This window comes from Stenella coeruleoalba, assembly GCF_951394435.1.
Source record: "Stenella coeruleoalba genome assembly, chromosome: 16".
Taxonomy (NCBI): Eukaryota; Metazoa; Chordata; class Mammalia; order Artiodactyla; family Delphinidae; genus Stenella; species Stenella coeruleoalba.
In genome coordinates, this window is record NC_137162.1 from 47173867 (window position 1) to 47197405 (window position 23539).

Genomic DNA, 23539 nt, shown 5'->3' on the forward strand with positions numbered 1-23539 from the left:
AAAAAAACAGAAATGGACAACAATTTCCCTGAATAAGTCATAATTAATTACTAAATAATAATAACTCAAAAACTCTCCCCAAAGCAACCACTGTTAAAGTTCCTAGTGATTCCTTCTAGATAAAGAGTATATGTATAATAAAATATATAATATGTAGATTATATATTCTACATATTCTATATAATATATAATATGTCTAATAAAAGGTATATAATACTATATATAATATAAATAATATATATTTTATGTTTATACATATTATGCATATATTTACACTAAGAGGAATCATACAGGCCTATTCCACACTTTGCTTTTTAAAAGATCTTCTTGGCAAGTGTTGAATGCCAGCACACACAGACCTACCTGCCTCCTTTGCATTGCTGTGTAGTTGGTTTTCCACTGTGTGTGAACTACAGTTTATTTATCTGTCCGCTATTGATAGACACTTTGGTGGCTTTTAGTTTTTCACTATTACAAAATAGATTGCACTGTTTTATTTGCTTGAGTGAACTTTTGCAAAAATGCTCATGGGATCAATTCCTCTCAGCTGGGTTTGCAAATGACATGTACATTTACAGTTTTAATGAATATCGCCAGATGCCCTGCTGAGAGGTTGCACTAACCTACATTCCCACTTCTGGCATATGGGGCTGCTCACCAGCCATGTCCTCACCAAGCCCTGGGTTTCAACAAATTATTTTATTTTTTGGTTAATATATGAAGTAAAATGCATTCTTTCTCTTTTTAAAAAGTCTCTCCGTTTTGAAACTGCCTTTGATTTAAAGGGCTCCGAAGATCAAGTCTTTTACCCCTACCTTTACAGAGCTATGATCACGCTAATTCTTGCATTTCCCTCTCTCTGCTGGCTCCTTTTTTTTTTTTGTGGTATGTGCGCCTCTCACTGTTGGGGCCTCTCCCGTTGCGGAGTACAGGCTCTGGATGTGCAGGCTCAACGGCCATGGCTCACGGGCCCAGCCGCTCCGCGGCACGTGGGATCTTCCCGGACCGGGGCACGAACCCGTGTCCCCTGCATCGGCAGGCGGACTCTCAACCACTGCGCCACCAGGGAAGCCCTATGCTGGCTCCTTTTTGAACGTAAGTACCAGAGAGTGTGAGAATTCCTTTTCCCTTTTCTCCAACCACAGTGCTCCTTTAAAAAAAAAACAAAAAGAACATTTTATTGAGGGCTGATTGACATACAAAGAGCAGTATATATTTAATGTGTACAACTGGAAGAGTAGGGAGATCATTATACAGCCGTGCAACTATCACCACAATCTATGCCATAAACATATCCATCACCTCCAAGAGTTTCCTCCTGTCCCACTGTTATTATTATCATTATTATTATGTGCACATAAGCGATGATTACAATCACATTCCTCTTGCCTTCCCACTGGCAGCTCCAGGCCATTATTTCTCATTATGTTCTTGCACATTTCTCTGTCCTTTCGTGCAGGTCCAAAGGTCATGGAGAAAGGGTGGAGTTAATGAAACTAAGGCTCAGCTCTTGGCCAGCCCCCTAGTTCCTTGCAGGGCTCTTTCTTTTGATTGCACCAGGAGATAAAGTGACATCGTTGTCAAAGCCCCAGCTGAGCTGCAATCCCATTGCCTTCAGTGGCACCTAATCCAGTTGAGCTCTTACAGGCTCTCTCGGATCACTGGCTTTGAGGACTCAGGCTGCTGGGGTGGCTCTGCCTGCTAACAGGCCAGAGGCTGCACAGGGCTCAGGGCATGAGAGCAAGCCGCAGGAAAGAGAAGGGCCCTTGTTGACTCACGTGCTGGGCCGCCAAGCGCTTAGTAACAAACAGTAAACAAAGGCAGCAGTACAGGCAACAGAGGCAGCTCAGCCGAGAGACGAGATCCCCGCTCCTGTTGGAAAGTGGTCCATGATGAAGGCCTAGACCAGGTCACGGAGACTTTTTGGATGCAGCCTTTGACACAGGACGCAGGTACTCCTTGGCATCCTTCACTTTTCTGCTATCAAACTGGATCAAGGGAAGGGCAAACCCATTCACTGGATCTGGGTACTGGGAATAAGGATAACTCAGCTGGGCTAAGTCTTGTGTTAAAGGCTCTTTGCAGTGTTGTGTGGAGTATTATGCATTCCAGGCTACTGGTAGGGACTGATTCAGACAGTGCATTTGTTTTTAATGAGTAAAGAATGGGCTCAACAGAGAGAACTTGGAGTTTAGAGTCAGACCAACCCTTGTTTGAATCACTGCTTTGCTATTCAACATGTGTTTAAACTCATACAAATGCTATACTTTTCCTGAGACTCAGTTTCCTCACCTGTTAAATGAGATAATAGTACACACATTGCAGCGATGTTGAAGATACATGAGGTGACATACGAAAGGCACTTAGCACATGCTTGGAGCATAAGAGTAGCCCAATAAGTGAGAGCTGTCACTATCTTTCAGGAATGAGTGTTTTGGTTATTCCTTACAGGAAGTCAGTGGTTTAAGATAAAGGGTCTCAAGCCATGTCTAGCTGACTTTCAGAAAACAATGAAACAAAGAAAAAAATGTCAATGATTCATCTAGTTTTATATGTATGCTTAAAGGAAAGAAAAAACTCAGTTGAGTTTTTTCGACACTTTAAACAGCCTTTTTTTTTTTAAAGCAGTACTTGAATTCAGAGATGAATATCTGCTGGCTAAATCCTGTGATTTGCTATTGGCTATTAGCTGAAACTAATCAATTAGTTTATCAATTCAAGAAGCACTTACTAGGTGTCTCCTGTGTGCCAGGCCAGGTTCTAGGTGTTGCGGACACCTTTCTCTGCTCACAGGATCTTCCAGGTGAGTGGGGGAGACAGCGAGGTGAACCTGCACAGCAGCTTGTGGTGGTAGCAAGAGCTGGAGTGGCGCAGGCTCTTGGAAGAGGTGCTGTCTGAGCACTGTTCGAATGCTACGGGGGAACTAGTGGGTGATGGGAGGGGAGGAGTTGGGGAAAGGCATCCTAGGCAAAGTAAAGCACGTGCAAAGGCCCAGTGGCATGAATAAGTAAAACACATTCTAGGAACAGCTGGCAGTTTGGAATAACTTGAGTGAAGTGCGAGTGTTGGGCATCTGACAAGAGAGGAGGTTGCAGAGGTGAACAGAGCAGATCAAGGAAGGCCTTCTATAGCTTGTCTTTTGTTCAGAAGTTCCTGCAGAGCCACTGATAATTTTAATGAGGGGGATGTCATGATTGCATTTAAATATCAGAAAGATGATTCTGGTAGTAATATGGATATGGGATTTGAGAGAGTGAGCCTGGAATAATGATGGATGGCCTAATTTAAGGAAACGATAGTGGGGATGTTCAGAACCTCCAAGCAAGTGCTGCGAACACTGTGAAAAAAACCAAACATGCATAGATATATACGTAAGTTTGTTATAAACATTATCGATGTGAAGAATGTGTATTGCACAATTTACAAGCAATAAAGTATACAATACTCTTTATTGCCAAGTCTGTATAGCCAACTCATCCACATGGAATGTATTCATTGATTTTTGCTGAACTCTTGTATCCTTAGTCAGCCTATGTTTGCAATTGACCAATGAGTATAGTTCCAACTCTGACTGATATTTTTGTTTACGTTGCCAAGGAAGAAGAAGGTTAAGCAATGAAGGTGAATATGTTAACTCCACTCATTTGTCAATGATATGAGTGATTTTTGTGCTGAATTGGACAATAGTTTTAATTCTGGAAGAACATTTCCTCAAATTTTGTTCTATTTACAATGTAATAACTGCAGACATGACACACTTTTAGCTTTAATCTGCATTGTTAACATTTTCTTTATCATTTTCATAAGTCTTGAGGTTATGGAGGAAGGAGAGGGCTGGTTCAGAAGGACCTGCTGAACTAAGGAAGTGCTCTTGGTGGGCCAGAGAAGTGTAGGCAGGGCACACAGCATGTATGGGAGCGTGAATGAAAACAGCCCTGTTGACAATTTCTCCCCCTCTCAATCCCCCTAGTCTCTGGCCCTGGTCATTGCCCCTGCCCCACCCCCTTCATCCCCTTTTGCAGGTCCCTTCCACCCACAGCTTTTTTTTTTTTTTTTTTTTTTTTTGCTGTACGCGGGCCTCTCACTGTTGCGGCCCCTCCCGTTGCAGAGCACAGGCTCCGGACGCGCGCAGGCTCAGCGGCCATGGCTCACGGGCCCAGCCGCTCCGAGGCATGTGGGATCTTCCCGGACCGGGGCATGAACCCGTATCCCCTGCATCGGCAGGCGGACTCTCAACCACTGCGCCACCAGGGAAGCCCAGATTTGTGTTTTAGGAAGAGGTCTCCACAGAATGGAGAATAGATTGGGGCAGTGGTAAGCGGAAACCATTTGGGAGAATATAGTTGTCATTTAGGTGGGAGATGCCGGTAGCTTAGGCCAGCCTGTGCAGTGGAGCTGGGGAGAAATGGATGCATCTGAGAGAGGTTTTGGAGGTAACGATTAAGAGGATGGGGAGTTGAGGGACAAGAGAGAAGAGTGATGCCTGAAGGTTTGGCTTGAGTAGCTGGGTAGGTGGTCATGCCATTTGTTTGGATACGGAGCTGGAGGAAGAGGCATTGGGGGGAAGATGATTTCAGTCTTGAGCATCCGAGTGGGATTGTCTAGTAGGCAGCAGGGAGCACCGAAAAGGATCTCAGGAGAGAAGTCTGAACTGGAGGCACGACTGGAAGTGGTGAGTTGACAGTTGGTAACTTTAAAGTATGTAGAGCGATTTGAGGAGAGAGGCCAGGGCAGGAAGAACCCTGAGGCCCACTGGCATTAGGTATTTCGGTATATTCATTGTTACACATAACGCTATGGCCAATCTCTTTGAGTATATACATGTCAATTATATTCTTAGTGTAAATTCCCAGAAGAGGAATAACTTGCCAGGAGAGATGGACATCCCCTGGCTCCTGATAGGTATTGCCAGATTGCTTCATAAATCAGCAGTCTCAGGTCAGGTCTCTGGGCGGAACAGTTTCATTGCAACCTCACAAGCACTGCGTGTGCTCAGCACTGAAGCCAACTTGATGGATGAAAAATGGGCCTCCTGACTGTTTCCATTTGAGTCTCCTTGATTACCTGTAGGGATGGACAGTGTTCTGTATGCTTTAATAATGAGCTGCAGTTTCTTTAATGATTTTTCTTAATCTCACTTCTGCTTATCTATTGGTATTGGGAACCACAGATTTCTCTCTCTCTCTCTCTCTTTCTCTCTCGACAGAAATAGTCACTTTCAGCTTGACCTTCATCCCTTTTCCCAGCTCACTGTATTGCACTTTATAGATGTCACAGTGGGAAACAGCTCCTGAACTCAAGAGCCTAGAAAGGGAAACTGGTGACTGAAACCCAGGCAAGGAGCTTGAGACTGTAGTTCTCTCCCTGAAACCACTTGGAATGTCTTGTGAGGAAAAACCGTCACTTCTTCAACCCTCCGCTGTTCTCAGATGTTTCTTTTTTGGTCTAAAGCAAGATCTCTTGGAACAGTTAAGCCTGGTAGAGATAGTTAAGGACCATTTCTTTTCCAGTAGTTATGTTTAATGATATGTTCTCGATGGATAAATGCAGCTGAAGGATATAGCTTCACCCCCGGTGGAACATTTTGTGGGGTTTGTGACAGGGTGAGCCACCTCTCAACTTGCGCGAGATCGGGAGCCCACCAGAGTCCCTGCCCTGCCTGAGTCCCCTCTACCAGAGGTTGATCTCCTAGCTGTGGCTGCAAGATGAGAGGAGATTAAGGCCTCTGTAAAGAGGGGCCTTGCCAGGCTTATCTGGCTCCTGGACCGCTCTGGATGCAGCAGACCTCACCAGCTGGTATTCACAGATCATAGCCCCCAACACACTTACCTCTGTTTCACATTTTCCCTCTCCCACGGGGTGATGCAACCAGCAAAAGGAATGTACTCTTTGTCTTTGGTTGCCAGGGAGAAATGGTTGAGCTGAGATGTAAAGCCTCGTTCCATTTTACAGACCAAAGTGAATGTCTGGAGAACTAGGACCAGAAACCTGGCTTGTTAATGCCTACTCCAGGAACTTTAAGTTTCAATATTTATTTTATTTCATATATTTTAAATTTAATTTAATTTTACTATTTTATTTTATTTTACTTTATTTTATTTTATTTTAATAGACTTTCCTTTTAGAGCACTCAGCATAATGCCCTTGAGATCCATTCAAGTTGTTGCAGGTATCAACAATTTGCTTTTCATTGCTGAGCAGTATTCCACGGTATAGCTATACTACAATTTGTTTAACCATTTACCAGATGAAGGACATTTTGGTTGTTAACAGTTTTTTTCTCTGCAACTTCACTACCATTTGGTATGATCACTTTTTTTTCTCTTCTAATAGGTGGGTAGTGATATCTCCTTAGAGTCTTAATTTTCTTTCCTCTTGTGGCTAGTGATGTTGAACATTTTTTCATGTGCTTATTCACCCTGTGTATAACTGCTTCAGTAAAATGTCTCTTCCTGTCTTTTGCCCACTAAAGTTTCTTAAAAATAGGCTTTATTTTCTAGTTTTAGGCTCACATAAACCTGAGCAGAAGGTGCAGAGGTTTCCCATATGCTCCCTGACCTGACTTATGTATAGGCTTCCCCACTATCAACATTTCCCACCACAGTGGTATATTTATTACAACTGATCAACCTTCATCGACACATCATCACCCAAAGCCCATAGTTTACATTAGGAGTCACTTGGTGTTATACATTCCATAGGTTTGAAGAGATGTAAAATGACATGTATCCACCATTACAGTATCATACAGAATAGTTTCACTGCCCTGAACATCCTCTGTGGTCCACCTATTCATCCCACTCTCCTAGCTAACCCTTGGCAACCACTCATCTTTTTACTGTCTCCGTAGTTTTGCCTTTTCCAGAATGTCATATAGTTGGAATCATACTGTATGTAACCTTTCCAGATTGTTTTTTTCCACTTAGTAATATGCATTTAAGTTTCCTCCACGTCTTTTAATGGTTTGATAGCTCATTTCTACTTAGCCCTGAATAATATTCCAGTGTCTGGAAATACCACAGTTTATTTATCCACTCACCTACTGAAGGACATCTTGGTTGCTTTCAGGTTTTAGCAATTAGAAATAAAGCTATCATAAACATTTGTGTGCAGGTTTTTGTATGAACATAAGTTTTCAGCTCCTTTGGGTAAATACCAAGGACTACAATTGCTGGGTCGTATAGTAAGAGTATGTTTAGTTTTGCAGGAAGTTGCCAAACTATCTTCCAATGTAGCTGCACCATTTTGCATTCCCACCAGCAATGAATAAGAATTGCTGTTGCTCCACATCTTTGTCAGCATTTGGTGCTGTCAGTGTTCCGGATTTTGGTCATTCTAACATTATTCTGAATGCTGTGTTGTGATGCACGTACACATTAAGGATTGTTATGTCTTCTTGGAGTATTAACTCCTTTATTATTATGTAATGTCCTCTTAAATTCCTGGTATGATAATTTCAAGATCTCTGTCATATCTGAGCCTGGCTCTGTCACTTGCTTTATTTCTTCAGACTGTGTTTTTTCCTTGCTTTTATACATACTTGTAATTTTTTGTTGAAACCCAGACATGATGTATTGGGTAATAATTGAGATACATAAGCCATTCGTGTGAGCACTTGTGTTTATCTGGCCAAGATTCACACTGTGTTTACTATTTACTGTAGCTGTAGGTGTCTGAGGCTTCAACTTCTTCTAGTATCTTTGCTTTTGTCTCCCCTGTTGTCTTTGGATGTCTCTAAAAACTCCTTCTTAAATAGAATCCTTGCAGTTCTTTTCACTGTCATCCTCTGTTATTATACAGGAGTCCTGCTGATGTGGTGGAGAGGTGTGGGGAAGAAGTTGTGTTCTATAATCCTATGATTAGGTCTCAGTCTCTTAGTAAGTCTGTTGTTCCCTTGGGCTGTGACCTTCACACATTCTTCTTAGCTTCCTTCTCTCTTGTGGTGAGACAGGAAGGCTAGAGGCACTGGATTTGGGTATTTCCCTTCCCTTCCCTTATCTTGGTTAGACTCTGGTAAAGTAGTTTCCCTTAATGGGGAGATCAGAATGCTCTTGGCTTATTTCAAAATGGTTATATTTTTTCTTCCCCTGCTGGAAAGCATGAGGGGATTTTCTCACATTTGCCACAAAAACCTGCTGGGACTCCTGGAGATAAAACTCATGAAAGTGTGGGGTCCCTCTAAGACTGGGCCCTGCAAAATTTGTAACTGTTAAGCGAGTCTACCCTCAGCCTCTGCAGCTTGTCAGTTACCGTCTGTTTTCCTTCCTGGTACTGACTCCAGCCACTTACTTTTTTTCTAATTGTGAGAATGGGAGTGATGACTTCCAAACTCTTCACAGACTGGAGCGGAAACTGGAAGTCTGCCTGTTGCATATTTTAAGACTTAATTCATGTAAATGCCATACCAAACTTTTTTTTTTTTTTAATGTAGTCTAATATACCACTTGTCTTTCATGGATTTTGAATTTTTTTGTCTTGCTTAAGAAGGCTTTCACCATTTCATTTATAAATAAAATAAACATTATTATATCCTAAATCTCTCTCTCCCTCTCCCTTTCCTCCCCTCCTTTCTCTCTCTGTCTCTCCTATATAGATACATACTATTTAGTACTTTAATTAATCCTAAATTTTGTGTGCAGTAGGAATTTGAATTTATTTTTGCCAAGCGAACAACTATCGTCCCAATATCATTCATTGGTCAATGCTTTTTCCTCACTGATTTAAATTACTAAATTTTTTATTCAATGTGATCTATTTCTATTTTATATTCTATTTCGTTAGTCTGTTCATATGCGACTGCCACACTATTTTATTCATAGGGGTTTTATAATATGACTATTTTTTGTTTTAACACCGGGTAAAAAGTCTTTGCAGCTTCCTCATTTGCACTTTCAGCTTCACCAGAGAGCCTAACATTGTGGAAGACATACCAGGTCTTGAAGCCACTAAACCAGCCATTGTGAATGTTAAAGGGTAACAGACTTGAAATATTTTAGCTTTAATAAAAAGGTCTTTATATGTTGCCAAGGATTTTTCTTTAATTGTGGAGAAGTTTTCCCCTGATGACTTCTGTGTTTGATCTTTGGTCTTTCCATTGCCTTTATTATTCTTACTTCTCATCTTCATTTAGATTTTTTGGAACTAGCAATCAATTGTTCCATCTAGATAACTTTCTTTTATTTTTACACTGTCTCTAATTTGTGCAACAGTGTTGATGCCCTTGATTCAGTAGCTCAAGGGATGTCCCATGTTCTTCCATTTTTAAAAAATGCTTTAGAATTTCATGCTTTTCTTTCATTGTTAAAACTTGTCTTCTCTTACACTTGCCAGAATAAATTATGTGACAGCATGGTTCTGTGGCACTTTCAAACCACTTTGCATGCTGAATATTTGGAATCCAACATTTAGCTAATGATGCACAAAGATCAGAGAAAATTTCAAGACAGAATACTTCCAAAGCAGAGTAAAAGAACACACTGAGTGAGGATGAAGTACAGGAAATGAATGGGGAAATGTGTTCCGTAGCCTATTGGCTTGCTGAATTCAGCTCTGTTACTTGGTGTTCATTTGTTACTACCTGGTGCAAAACATCTCTGTTCTAGGAAGAAGACTAATTAAGTGTTTACCAACGTTATTTCCATATTATATTGACTTTATTTCCCCTATTTACCAATCATGTAATTTTTATACATGTTTGTTGATCATAGATTTATTAAAAGAAATATGTTAATGTTATTGTTCAACTTCAGTATCCTTATTATTTTATCTGAATAATTAATTTCTAAGAAAATATGTTATCATCTCTTCCTATGATTGTCAGTTTGTAAATTTCTCCTTGTAACTATGTCAGTTTTTTCTTTATAGACTTTATGGTTGTATTTTTGGTGCATTTAAGTTCATGATTGGTATTTTTTTTTTTTTTTGAGGATTTTCTTGGTCATTATTTTGACAAAAATTTAACTTTTATCTTTTATTAATATTGCTATGCTAGCTTTCTTTTGGTTAGTGCTTCCATATCACTCCTATCCTTAATTCTGTCTTTTCAATTTTTCTGTTATTCTGTTTTAGATGGCTTCTTTTAAACAACTCTAGCAGGATTTTCTTTTTCCCTCTAATATGATGAACTCAGCTTTTTAAAAAAGCTTGTTATTGACATTAAAGATACATAAAGTACACAAATCGTAAGTGCACATCTTGATGAATTTTCACAAACTGAACACACCTGCATAACCAGCACCCAGATCAATAAACAGAATATTACCAGCATGACAGAAGCCTTACTTGTACCCTCTCCACCACTCTGCCTTGACTAAGGGTAACCTCTATCCTGACTTCTAACAGGAAAGGTTAGTTTTACCTCTTTTTTTTTTTTAATCTATATAGATTGAATCAAACAGAATATACTCTTGTGCATGGCTTATTTTTCTCACTATTCTATTTATCAGATGCATTTAGTTGTAGTTTGTTCTGTCTCATTGCTGTAGAGTATTTTAAATTTATTTATCTGTCCTACTGTTTATAGGCATTTGAGTAGTTTCCAGTTTGGTGATACTATGAATAGTGTTGCTGTGTCCATTCACTACTTGCCTTTTGTGGACATGTATATATGAAGAGTAGAAATTTGGGGTCATGGAGTACGCACATGCTTAGGTTTTGTGGATACTGCCAGGTAGTTTTTTTTAAAGTCGTTGTACTAATTTACACTTCTGCCAATGAGATATGAGAGTTCCAGTTATTCTATATCTTCACCAGCTCGTGGTACTTTATGTCTTTTTCATTTTAGTCCTTCTGATGGGTGTAAAATGGTATCTCATTGTGATTCTAATTGGAATTCCCAGATGATTGATAAAGTTGAGCACATTTTTTATATGTTTGTTGGCCACTTGAGTATTCTTTTTTGTGATGTGCTTGTTCAAGTTTTTGTCCATTTTTTCCTATTGCATCTGTTCTTTTAAAATTGATTTGTGGTAGTTTTTAAAATATTGATACATTCTAGATAAAAGTTCTTTTTTTGATATATGTATTCCAGATATCATCTCCCCCTCTGGGTTAGCGTTTTACTCTTTAATGGTAATGGTGTCTTTTGCTAAACAGATTAAATCCAGCCTTTTAATGGGTACATTTAATCTTTTTACATTTATTGATTTCTGATATATTATTAATGTGTTTGGTCTTATTTTGTGTGATTTATTTATCATTATTTTTCTTTGTTTTTCCTTTTTCTACTTTCTGTTGGATTAATAAACTTTTTAGTATTCTTTTTATAATCTGCTGATTTGGAAACTATAGATTGGATTTCTATGTTTTTTTTTTTTTTTTTAGCTGCACCAAGCAGCTTGTAGTATTTTCGTTCCCGACCAGGGATTGAACCCTGGCCACCTCAGTGAAAGCACCGAGTCTTAACCACTGGACTGCCAGGGAATTCTCTGGATTTCTACCTTTGAGATGAGTACCCTAAAATTTTTTGGCTTATATGCTACTGTTAAGATATAATTTCCAAGACTAGTGTAATTGCTTTATAGATAATCTATCTTTATGAATGATAACATATAGACTTTCTCTTTGTCTTTGATGTTGTGTGGTGTTACTGCAGTGTGTCTAGGTGTGAATTTATTTTGATTTATCCTGTTCATTACTTGAATGTACTTTGTACCTAAGGACTCCCATTTCTTTAACTAGGGACAGCCCTCAGCAATTCATTTATTTCTTCAAATCCTCCTTCTCTCTTCTCCCTCCATTCTCTTCTGGAACTTACACTAGAAGGATGCTGGAGCCTTTCAATTGTACCATCTACCCTGCTGCCAGAGTGATCTTTCACAAGTATGAATTCTATCAGTTGGTCACATGCTTGCAACTCTCTGTGCTGGACATTTTCCTAACCATCCTCTCGTCTTTCCAGCTCTTCCATTGCTTATACAATCAATTTTTTGTATTAACTTTTTTCCTTTTGAAAAACCTAATTTCTGTTATCCTGGATGAACCCTGACAGATGTACTCTTCATTAATTTACCATTTTGTTCAGAAAAATTCCAAATGCCTTACCATGGCCTGAACACTTCTCTATGATGTGACCTCTGTTTACCTCCTCAATCTCATCTTGTTCCATTCTACCTCTCCTTCATTGTACACTAGCCATATTAACCTTCTGTACAGAAAGGACAACATAGCTGGACTGATTGCTATTCTTGGAAAAGCCTGCTTAAAAGGTTGGCCCTTGGCTGATGTCTGGGAGTTTGGTTTTCGGGAGAGTCTCCACCACCCTAACTGATAAGAGGCATTATCTGTGCCTAGGTGGTGCAAATAATATGGTTTATGCTGAATACATACTTTCCTTCTGGGACTCTGAAATTTTGGTGCATACTAGGCAGAGGGTGCATATGTGGTCAGCCCCCAGTAAAAACGCTGGGTAATGAGCTTTCCTGGTAGACAATATTTCACTTATGTTGTTACAGCTCATTGTTGGGGGAATTGATAAGCACATCCTCTGTAACTTGACTGGAAGAGGACTGTGGAAACCTGTGCCTTGTTTTCCCCTTATTTGCCATATCTACCTTTTGTTCTTGCTGATTTTGCTTTGTATTCTTTCTCTGTATTAAATAATAACATGACTAGGACTATAAACTGAGTCTTTTGAGTCCTCCTAGTGAATCATGGAACCTGGGGGCGGTCTTGGGAACATCACCCAGCACACACCTTATAGATCTGTGGAGGAACGAGACATTGTGTAGCATGTTTTTTTTCTTTTTTTTTTTTTGCCACACAGCATGTGGGATCTTAGTTCCCCGACCAGGGATGGAATCCATGTCCCCTGCATTGGAAGCGTGGAGTCCTAACCACTGGACCACCAGGGAAGTCCCTGGCATAGTATTTCAAAGTCCATTTGTTAGAATCACTTATATTATTTCCAAAAGTAAATTTCACAAAGACAAAACCTTTAATATACATTTTTACCTTTAAGAGTATCTTTGTGTATATATTTTTAATAGATATTCAGGCAGTGTAAAATGTAAAGAAGCCTTACAGTTATAGTGAATTAGTTTTTACAGGACTGGACACACCTAACTTCCTATTGCAAACATTGTTGCCATTTTTGGGTGAAACAAACATGCTTCTCTATGGCAAGCCTTCTAACAACTGTGATATACGTTTCCAAACACACAGTTTCAAGGTTACAAGTCAGAGATAGTAGACTAACTATTAAAGCAAATAAACAAATACTTAGTCAGAACCTCCATTTTAATAAGCTATAGTATAAATATAAATTTAACTTAAATTTTACAATACCTCATAGGTAAATCACTAATCTCCCCCCTAATCTTTCCAACCCTGAGCTTTCAAACATTGGGTCAATAATTTCTTTACTTGAAGTCTTTCATTAAGCACCACTGACACTGTTAGGATTTCAACAGAAATTTTTAGTAAGGTTGAATCAAGGTATTACAATCCCCTCCCCCACAGTTCCTCAAATTCACCCATTCGTTACTGCCATAAAGCTTTTTTTTTTTTTTTTAAGGTGGATTATCTGAAGCCATTCTCTCTCAGCTTCCACAAGGAAGAGTTCTACTTTTTTAAAAAATTTATTTTATTTTATTTTATTTATTTTTGGCTGTGTTGGGTCTTTGTTGCGGTTCATGGGCTTCTCACTGCCGTGGCTTCTTTTGTTGCAGAGCACGGGCTCTAGGCGCACGGGCTTCAGTAATTGTGGCATGTGGGCTCAGTAGTTGTGGCTCGTGGGCTCTAGAGCGCAGGCTCAGTGGTTGTGGCACACGAGCTTAGTTGCTCCGTGGCATGTGGGATCTCCCTGGACCAGGGCTCAAACCTGTGTTCCCTGCATTGGCAGGCAGATTCTTAACCACTGTGCCACCAGGGGAGCCCACATGGGCTGAATTTAAACATGGCTTGATTATGGTCACGTGGGGTCTTCTTGCTCTGTTTGCTTTTCACTTTGCATGGCGGTGAATATTCCCTGAGAAGCACGGGCCTGTTGGGACAGGGGTGGGGTATTTGAGTATTCTCAGACACTTGTGGAAAATTAAAGAACTATGGAGAGGAGGTGGATAAAATAGATACAGGAGATAGATAAGAAAGTGAAAAGAGAGTATAGAGTTTTAACAGTATAACTTGGATGATAAAGCACTTAATTATAATCATAATGAGCCAGTGATGCAACCAACTGATGCAACTCAGGCAAGTAAACATCACGAAAAAGTGTTCATTCCCAGTTGTAAGAGGTTGTGTTGTAGAATAGAAAAGTCCCAAAGCTAAAAGTTCAGCCAGTTAATCTGCAAAACCTTGGACCCAGATCCAGAATCTCTGTCTGTAACTAATCTATAAACTAAATATTTAGACCCAGTAGCCTCCACTGGGGAACTAAAACAAAAGTTTGGGAAGACAAAGGCAGAAAGCATTAATAATTGTAATGTTCCTTTAGAGATAAGCCTTGTAATCATGAAGAAATATGTTTAAGATATTTGAAATATTTAAGAAAATATGACATATTAGAGAACACTCAACATACTTGACTTAATGATTTAATGTGAAATTATATGAATGTAATTAGTTAAGTTTATAAACAGTGTTTATGGGTGGAAGTTAAAGGGAGACACATACGATTCAAAAATAGTCAACTGTCCTTTGATGATTAGAATTTGAAATTATAAACACAATATTAATTGCATCAGCACCAAACAATTATGAAATGTTTAAGAGAACCTGATTTATTTGCTATTCTACTTTTATTCATTATATTGATAGGAGTTGTGTATATATATATAAGAAGACTTGGCCTGATAGGTTTGTTAATTTGCTTTGGCCTAATTAAAATTATTAATGTTTAAAATACAGTTCAAATATTCAAGAGAACTTAATTAACTAATTTTGAAAATGGAGTTAATTTTTTAGGAGTATTTAATATGTTAATCATACGTATGATGGTTAGTTTGTGATATGTCAACTTAGCTAGGCTATAGTACCCAGTTATTCAATCAAACACTAATCTGGGTGTTGCTGTTAAAGTGTTTTGTAGATGTGGTACTCCAATCCATCCTGTGGTTATTTACCCAGTTTGGGAATGTATAATTGGAATAGGTATACTCAGCAATTGGCAGAATGCTAACTTGCTTCTCTGACCTATGGAGTGAGGGCTATCACTGTGGGAAAGGCCAAGTGGAAGCCACTAGAAAATAGTAAACCAAAAGCAATACTGCATTCCTGGAAGGATTACAGAGATTAGAGCCACCATCAGGAACCTGAAAGATGCAGGGATGGTGATTCGTATCATGGCCCCATTCAATTCTCCTATTTGACCTGTGCAGAATACAGACGGATCTTGGAGAATGACAGTAGATTATTACAAACTTAATCAAGGTGTAACTCCTGTCACTCCAGATGTGGTTTCATTGCTTGAGCAAATTAACACATCCCCTGGTACCTGGTATACAGCTATTGATCTGGCAAATGCCTTTTTCTCCATACCTGTTCGTAGGGCCCACCAGAAGCAGTTTGCTTTCCACTGTCAAGGCCAGTAATACACCTTCAGTGTCCTTCCTTCGGGGCATATTAACTCTCCAGCCCTATGTCATAATTTAGTTTGTAGGGATCTTGACCACCTTTCCCTTCCACAAGTTATCACATTTGTCCATTACATTGATTGCATTATGCTGATTGGACCTGATGAGTGAGAAGTAGCAACTAACCTAGACTTATTGATAAGACCTTTGCATGTCAGAGAGTGGGAATTTAATCTCCCCCAAATTCAAGGGCCTTCCACCTCAGTGAAATTTCTAGGGGTCCAGTGGTGTGGAACACGTTGAAGTAGTCCATCTAAGGTGAAGGATAAGTTGCTGCATCTGGCCTCTCCTACAAATAAAAAAAAGGCCCAGTGCTTAGTGGGGCTCTTTGGATTTTGAAGGAAACATATTCCTCATTTGATTGTGCTACTCCAGCCAATTTACTGAAGTTCCTGAAAATCTGCTAATTATGAGTAGGGCCCAGAGCAAGGGAAGGTTCTGCAACAGAGCTGCTCTGACGCTTGGCCCAGATGACCCAGCAGATCCAATGGTGCTTGAAGTGTCTGTGGCAGATAAAGGTGTTTGGAGTTTTGTCAGGCCCCTGGGAGTGAATCACAGTGCAGACCCTTCAGACCCTTAGGATTTTAGAGCAAAGCCCTGCCATCATCTGAGGATAGCTACTCTCTTGATGAACATCTTTTGACCTGTACTAGACCTTAGTAGAGGCTGAACACTTAACTATGAGCCACTAAGTTACCATATGACCTGAGCCGCCCATCATGAGCTGGGTGCAGTCTGACCCACCAAGCCATGAAGTTAGGTGTGCACAGGAAGTGGTATATGTGATATCTGGCTCAGCAGCCCCTGAAGGCACAAGTAGTTTACAGGGGCCAGGGTCCCCTCTCCTGCTACACTGCCTGTTCCCTCTCAGCCTGCACCTGTGGCCTCATGATGAGTTCCCTATGACCAGTTAACTGAGGAAGACCTGGGGCCTGGTTTACAGATGGTTCTGCGTGATATGCTGGTGCCACCCCAAAGTGGAACAGCTACAGTGCTGCAGCACCTCTCTGGGACCACCCAGGAGGACAGTGGTGAAGGGAAGTCCTCCCGGTGGGCAGAAGTTCTAGCTGTGTACCTGGTTGTTGACTCTTCCTGGAAAGAGAAATTGCCAGAGGTCAAATCTATACTGACTCATGGGCTGTGGCCAATAACTTAGCTGGCTGGCCAGGGACTTGGAAGGTTAAAATTAAAAATTTGGTCACAGGGAAGTCTGGGAAGAGGTATGTGAACAAACCTCTCTGACTGTGCGAATTACTACTGGTTCTCTGGAGAACACCCTGACGGTTAATATTATGAATTAGTTGAACATTAATCAAATATCTTGTCAAGTGGTTCTTTTTTTATATCAATCACTAGATGAATGGAGCATAATACTGAATTTAAGGTTTAAGAAAAAGCAGCTTTTAAAATTCACAACATTAATAAATTGAATACTAATTTAAACACACATAGCTTTAATTAATCTCGTTAGGTTACAACTCCTCCCTTCCCCTCATTTAGAAGCTTAAATGGCACTGACTAGACGTGTGACTTTTGTGACCTTTTGTCAGTTAAATTCTCAGTTTCCTCATCTGGAAATGGGGATCATTTTGATTTGCCTATTTTGAAACATTTTTATGGGAATTATACAAGTTTATGAAAACTCTAAGCTATAAAGGGCTTGTCTCCTTAGAAGGCATTGCTTTAAAATAAAATTTAAGTCATTATCATAAAGTAAGTAAAATTGGTACCCTCTGAGTACAGATTGCATTATAACTGGCCCTGAGGCCTTAAAAAAGGGTGAAACAGTACTTTCCAAAGGACAAGCAGGATCAAAGAATACAGCTGGAATGCAGGCTGCGTTAATGACATTGAATTATGTTTTTGACATTTTACTTTAATTCTGATTATGTCAAGAAGAGAGTCTGTTCAGAGCCAAAGGCCTTTCACATTTCTTGAAAGAATTGCTCCTTTCGCAGTGAAAGATCAGGCCTTGGGCTCAGAGCATTTGGAAGGCAATATTATCTGGCAAGAATTCAATGATTAAAAAATTAGTTATAATTACCTTCTATTTATGTCCAATAATACTGATTTTTCACTCACTATAAGTATATTATACAGTTTCCTCTTTAAATAAACGTACTTAAATTAAAAAACTTGCCTCATTAGGACAGATAATATAGGAAAGTGGCAAATAATTGGGAAAATGGTATGTAAGAATGGAAGGTGGGAGTGACACTACTTTAAAATGCTCTAAATATTTTTCTGGACACTAGTATCCACTCTCTTATCTAGAAATGCAAGATTCCACCTTGGGGTACTAAAGAAAGGTAGGCTATCTGCTAGTTGTCTTTTTTCCATTAGCTTGTTCTGTTTCTCACAGCTGTCTTGTAAGGTAGGAAGTATCATTTCCGTTTAGAGATGAGGGAAACGAGATTTTGAGAGTTTACTTGTTCAAGGTCATGCTATGCTGGTGCTGCAGCCAGTATTTAAATCAGGGTCGGGGACTGTGTGGAGAGAATGTCACTTGAGGTCAGGTTCCAAGGAGCTCACTGTGGGAGAGTTCTGGAAGGTAAGAGCCCTGTCCTTTACCGCTTTAAACAGAGCCCAGATGAGGCAGAAGCTGTCTTTTCCTCCTGGGGGGAAGGGTGCCATTTGCCTTCTGCAAAGTTTTGCTCAGATTTTGGCCTGAGTGCAGATGGATGGTTTTTAATGACTGTCCAAAGGGAGAGGAATGAAGGGAGACACATGGAACAAAAGGAGGAGAGAAACAAGGATCATTCTGAAAGCTTTGATTCTATGGGAGCCCCACATCCTTCTCTGGTCCCTCCCCAGGGTGTCTATTTTGGGGACATTGAGATATTTTAGGCATTTTTTGAAGGTTGAAAATGGGAAGTTTATAGCGGCTCAATCCTGGCAGACAGATGGAAACAATTAACACCATAGCTTAAAAATCTCATACTTGGAAGCTGCTCAGCAGCCCTGGTGCTTAAAATCCCTCTCTGGGTGGTTGGAGCAGAGATGGAAAGAGGAGGTAAATAAGATGAGTTCAGCACCTTTTATATATCGAGCACTTTGATATAATCTTCCCAACAGTTCCATGAGGGAACTGCCATGATTAACCCTATTTCCAAGATGACAAAACTGAGGCTCGGAGAGGTTATGCATATGCTGTGTGCCCAAGCTCACAGCCTGTAATCCTGGCTGGGGACTCAACCTCCCAAAGTTCATGTCTTTTTTTTAGCTAACAGGTAGAGAGTGTTGCATGAAAAAGTCTATGGCAGGCTGAATAATGCCTCCTTCCACCTGCACACCCCAAAGATATCCACATCTTGGTCTGTGGAACCTGTTAATATTACCTTATATGGCAAAAAAGACTCTGCAGATGTGGTGAAGTTAAAGGGTCTTGAGATGGGGAGATTATGCTGGATTATCCAGGTGGCCCTAATCCCAAATGTCCTTGTAAGAAGCAGACAGAGGGGGATTTAAAACAGACAGAAGAGGAGAAGGTGAGGTGACTACAGAGGCAGAGATTGGAGTGATGTGGCCACAAGCCAAGGAATGGTGGCAGCCACAGACAGTGGAAGAGACAAGGAACAGATTCTCCCTTAGAGCCTCTGGAGGGAGTGTGGCCCTGCTGACACTGATCTCAGCCCTGAGAGACTGTTTTCTTTGCGATAATAATTTCTACAAACCAACAAGTTTGTGGTAACTTGTTACTGCAGCCAAAAGAAACTATTACAGGGTCTGTAATAGAATCGTAAGGGACATCATTTCAGGGACAGCGAGAGGGAGAAAGAATACTGAGAAAGTTAGGGGAACCAGGAATCTGAAGTAACACGGAGTGTTTCAAGGAAGGAGTATTCAACCACTGGCCTGTCCCAAGGAGACCAGAGACTGGGCATCATCCCCACCATACAGGTCTCCTCTGCTGCCCTCGCTTCCACCTTTATGCCCTCTCTTCCTAGGCAGTGGGCCCTTGAACTCCTGAGCTAAGAAGGGTCTTTGAAGCTCCAGAGACCTTGGTCCAAGTTCTGTCCCAATGCAGGAGTGTCTCCTAGGGCATTGCAGAGGGTTGTAAATCACACTAACTATACTTTGTTTAAGGCCAGAGATCATCACTTGTGCCTTGGTGGAGGGTGAGGGAGAGGAGGTAAGTGAGGGCAGAATACTGGAACGTGACTAAAATCTCACAGTTCAAAAGCCACTACACAGTCAGTAGATGATTAGGATTAGTAGAGATCCTGACTTCTTCAGAAGCCAGCACTTTACAAACACTGTAAGATGTCACCGCAACAAATGCACAGGGCACAGCCTCCCTCGGGTAGGCGGCTTGATCCACCAGCTGGCACTCGGTGACTGTCACTCATCAGATGTCTAGGTGAATTAGACATGGTTCTTCCTGAGGGGTGGGGGGGGGGGTAGATGTGAGCCTTGCCCTTGAGAAAAGCCATATCCACGTACAGAATTGGTGAAATGAGATAAGGTGTTAGACTCCAGCCCTCAGGCATCGTAATCCCCTCTCTGCTCTGGTCCATACTCAGCAGCGTGGCTGTGTCAGTAAGGCTTCTGCCTGGCATCACACAGCGTGGCATCACACAGTGTGGCTTCACACAGAGTGGCTTCACACAGCGTGGGTTGCATTTATGCTGCAAGCTAGCAGGTAGGCCAAGTTTCCTACTGCTCTGAGGCAAATATGCAAACTCCTCTCCTTGGCCAGAGAGGCTGGGTAGAAGTGCACCTGACCAGCTCTGTGCCTCCCCTCACACCTCTCTGCCCCCTTGCTCGCTTCCCTCACCCCATGCTCCTGTCCTGCCCAGCTTCTCTCTGATCTCAGAATCTGCCATGCCCTGGGATTTTGCACCTGGTGTTCCCTCTGCCTGGAAAGTTCTTCCCAATACTGACACCTTCTCGACCTTCAAGTCTCAGCTCAAATGTCACCTCTCCAAGGCTCCTTCCTGGACCATTCCAGCTCAGGTGTCCTCACACCAAAGGCATGCTGTAGTGCTTCCCCTTGTCTATTTGTTCTGCCTAGTCTCTCTCTCTGTCTGTCCCCTTCTCCCCATCCCCCCTAGAATGTAAACCTCATGAGGGTAGGATGTTCTATTGGACCTACCATTCTATTCGTAGCCAGAGCTTATAATATACTAGGCAATCTCACAGATGAAGCTCAGGGCTGCTCCCACCATGGCCCACGTGAGAGGGCAGCCCAAGAAGAAGCACTAAAGAGCAAGGTCATGGATGGAGCTTCTAGGCCAAGCTAGACCCGGCTGCGAGGCTGCTGGAAGCTGGTGGCTGACAGGATGTACCACAGCACGAGAACTTATGGAAGGGAGCCCCAGGAAACTCCTGAATGGGCAATGGGGTTTCAGATGGAAAAAGAGACTTTTAGGTTATTGTATGACCACAGAAGTCTTCAGAGAATGGAGTCAATACAGAGGACTCAGGCAGTGGAGGTGAGATCCAGCAAGATGCTTGAGAGATGAGGGTGCAGCAATGAAACGCCCCCCAAATGTTATGCCTGTTGGCTGGATGCTTTTTCCAAGCATCCTCACTGGCAGCAGGACTGGGTTTATCCATATGGTGGGATCCCTCCATCCTTTAGATAGTTAACGATCCCCTTTTTAGTCCACGGTACAGCGGTAGCATGCACTCGCCCACCAGACTGTTTAGAAAAACTTGGAGAGAAGCCCAGAGGCATCACAACATGCTGGTGAAAGGCTGATGATGACTGTTTCATAGCCCATTTGCTGTTTGTTTAATTACTTTCTTCAACTAATTTTGTAAGTCTGTACTCTTTGTCATGGTGGCCACTGAAGTCTCCACTCAGTTAATTTAGTGGGTACCTAATGATTGGACAGGGGTTTCTTTAAGTGCTTGTAACCAGTAATTCTCCCAGTCTTTGCTGGAGGGCTCTGTGTGTTGTGAGAACAGGCCTTCAGCACTCAGCCAGGCAGTACACACTCTGTCTTAGTTATCACTTCGGACTTTCTCAGAATCTCATGGTCAGCCAGAGGTGAGTGTTTCGCCTCTCAGGGATTTTCTGGAGCTTTTCAAAGGTAACTATAGATATCTCATTTCCCAGTTTCTTCTTTTAAGGTTTTTGTTTGTTTGTTTATTTTGTTTTGTTTTTTAATTAGCTTGCTGTTTGCCCAACTGTTATTGCTACCTCCAGCAGCTGCAATGTTAAACAATTGCTGTTGATTGTTTTTGAGAAATGTCCCCTGGGAAAAGTCTGCTTGCACTGGGCAAACTCTGAATTGGGTCAAGTGATAGCAAACATTGTGAGAGGGGCTTTCCAGAGAACTGCCAGACAGGTCAAATAATGATAATTCTCTGACAATGGAGTTTTGAAAGAGCTACAACTCTGTTTTGATCTTTACTATATCTACAAGGCTGCTTGTTTCATCACTGCTTTTATGGAGGAGAGGGCTTTTTGGAGGTTTTTACTCTGGCATTCCCATTACCTCATTTTCTCCTTTCCTTTCCTTTCTTTCCTCCCTCCCTCCCTTCCTTCACTTCCTTCCTTCCCCCTCTCTCTTCTTTCTTTCCCTTTCCATTTCTTCCTTCCTTCCTTTCTTTTTCTTTCTTTCTTTCTTTCTTTCTTTCTTTCTTTCTTTCTTTCTTTCCTTCCTTCTTTCTTCCTTTCTTCCTCTCTTCCTCCCTCCCTCCCTTCTTTCTTTCTTTCCTTCCTCCCTCCCTCCCTCCCTTCCTTCTTTCTTTCCTTCCTTCCCTTCTTCTTTTTTAAATAATTCACTTGCTGAAGAACTTAGGCTGTTTGACTTGCAGAGTTTCCCAAGTTTGGATTTCGCAATGGCATACTCTCTGTGTAGTTCAATATATTCTTTACCCTTTAAAGGTCATAAAATGGCAGCTAGATACAGAGACCTGATATGACTCAGGTTTAATCCCTTTGTAAGACTATAGCTGGTGTTGTGTCCCTTCTACAGGAGGCACAATATATAAATTTTCAGGGCAAATTTCTAGTGCAGTAAAATTTATTTTCAAGCAGGATGGTAAGTACATTTACATTCCAAAATTAAAATAGGAGCAGAAATCTCATTCAACCAAGCCTAAACCCTCTTAGCTGGCTATTAAATAAGAAAAATTTAATATGTTGGTTTGTCAAATATAGAACTTTTAGGATCTAAGACCATCTGTCACTATAATAACTTTTGTAATACTTCAGTACAGTATAATAATTCCCTATGAATACTAGGTCAGTGCTGTCCAATCTTAATCATAAAAGTTAACACTTATATAATATTTGTTTTGTGCTAGGCACTGTCCTCCTCCCTTTTACATATTGTGCATATTTTCATTTCCCTCTGCTTGGTAAATTGAAAATGTGAATATATACAGTATATACATTTTGTTCCTCCTATTAGCATGTGTTGGAAAGTGTTGACTACATTATGCTCAACAATCACGAAGTCCTCAGTTTCAGTCTCTTCATTTTAAAACCCTGCACAAAAGCCTGTGATGGGCAAATATTGTTCTTCTGCTCAAGAGTTGATATTAAGAGTTGACACAGGAAATATCTGCTGAAGAAGCAGACATGGCAACATTAACCACCTCACACATGTTCAGATATTTCCTCCCAGTCTCTAGCTTGTCTTTTCATCCTCTTAACAGCATCTTTCTGAGAGCAAAAGTCTTTAATTTTGAAGAGGTCCAAGTTATCAATTTTTTCTTCTATGACATGTGTTTTTGGTGTCAAGTCTAAGAACCCATTGCCTAGTCCTAGATCCAAATATTGTCTCTTATTTTTTCTAAAAACGTACAGTTTTATGTTGTACATTAATCTATAATCCATTTTAAGTTAATTTTTATATAAGGTGTGCGTTTTTTTCATGATGGATCCAGTACTATTTGTTGAAAAGGCTGTCCTTTTTCCATTCAATTACTATATGGAAATGATGGTATTAACTAACGACTCCAGACTTTCTATACATTTAATGCAATTTTTTCTAGTCATAAAATAGCTAGAA

The 23539-nt window shown here is 40.8% G+C and overlaps 1 protein-coding gene across 1 annotated transcript in view; it reads left to right on the forward strand.

The window, feature by feature from the left end:
* Positions 1 to 1794: 1794 nt before the first annotated feature.
* The window catches only part of FRMPD2 (FERM and PDZ domain containing 2), a gene marked incomplete at its 3' end in the record, with an annotated part of 98401 nt that continues 76656 nt past the window's right edge, over positions 1795 to 23539 (forward strand). The window contains exon 1 of the mRNA XM_079900255.1: positions 1795 to 1952. Coding sequence (XP_079756381.1) covers positions 1928 to 1952 — 25 coding nt within the window. The 5' untranslated portion in view covers positions 1795 to 1927. The remainder of the gene's footprint in view (positions 1953 to 23539) is intronic.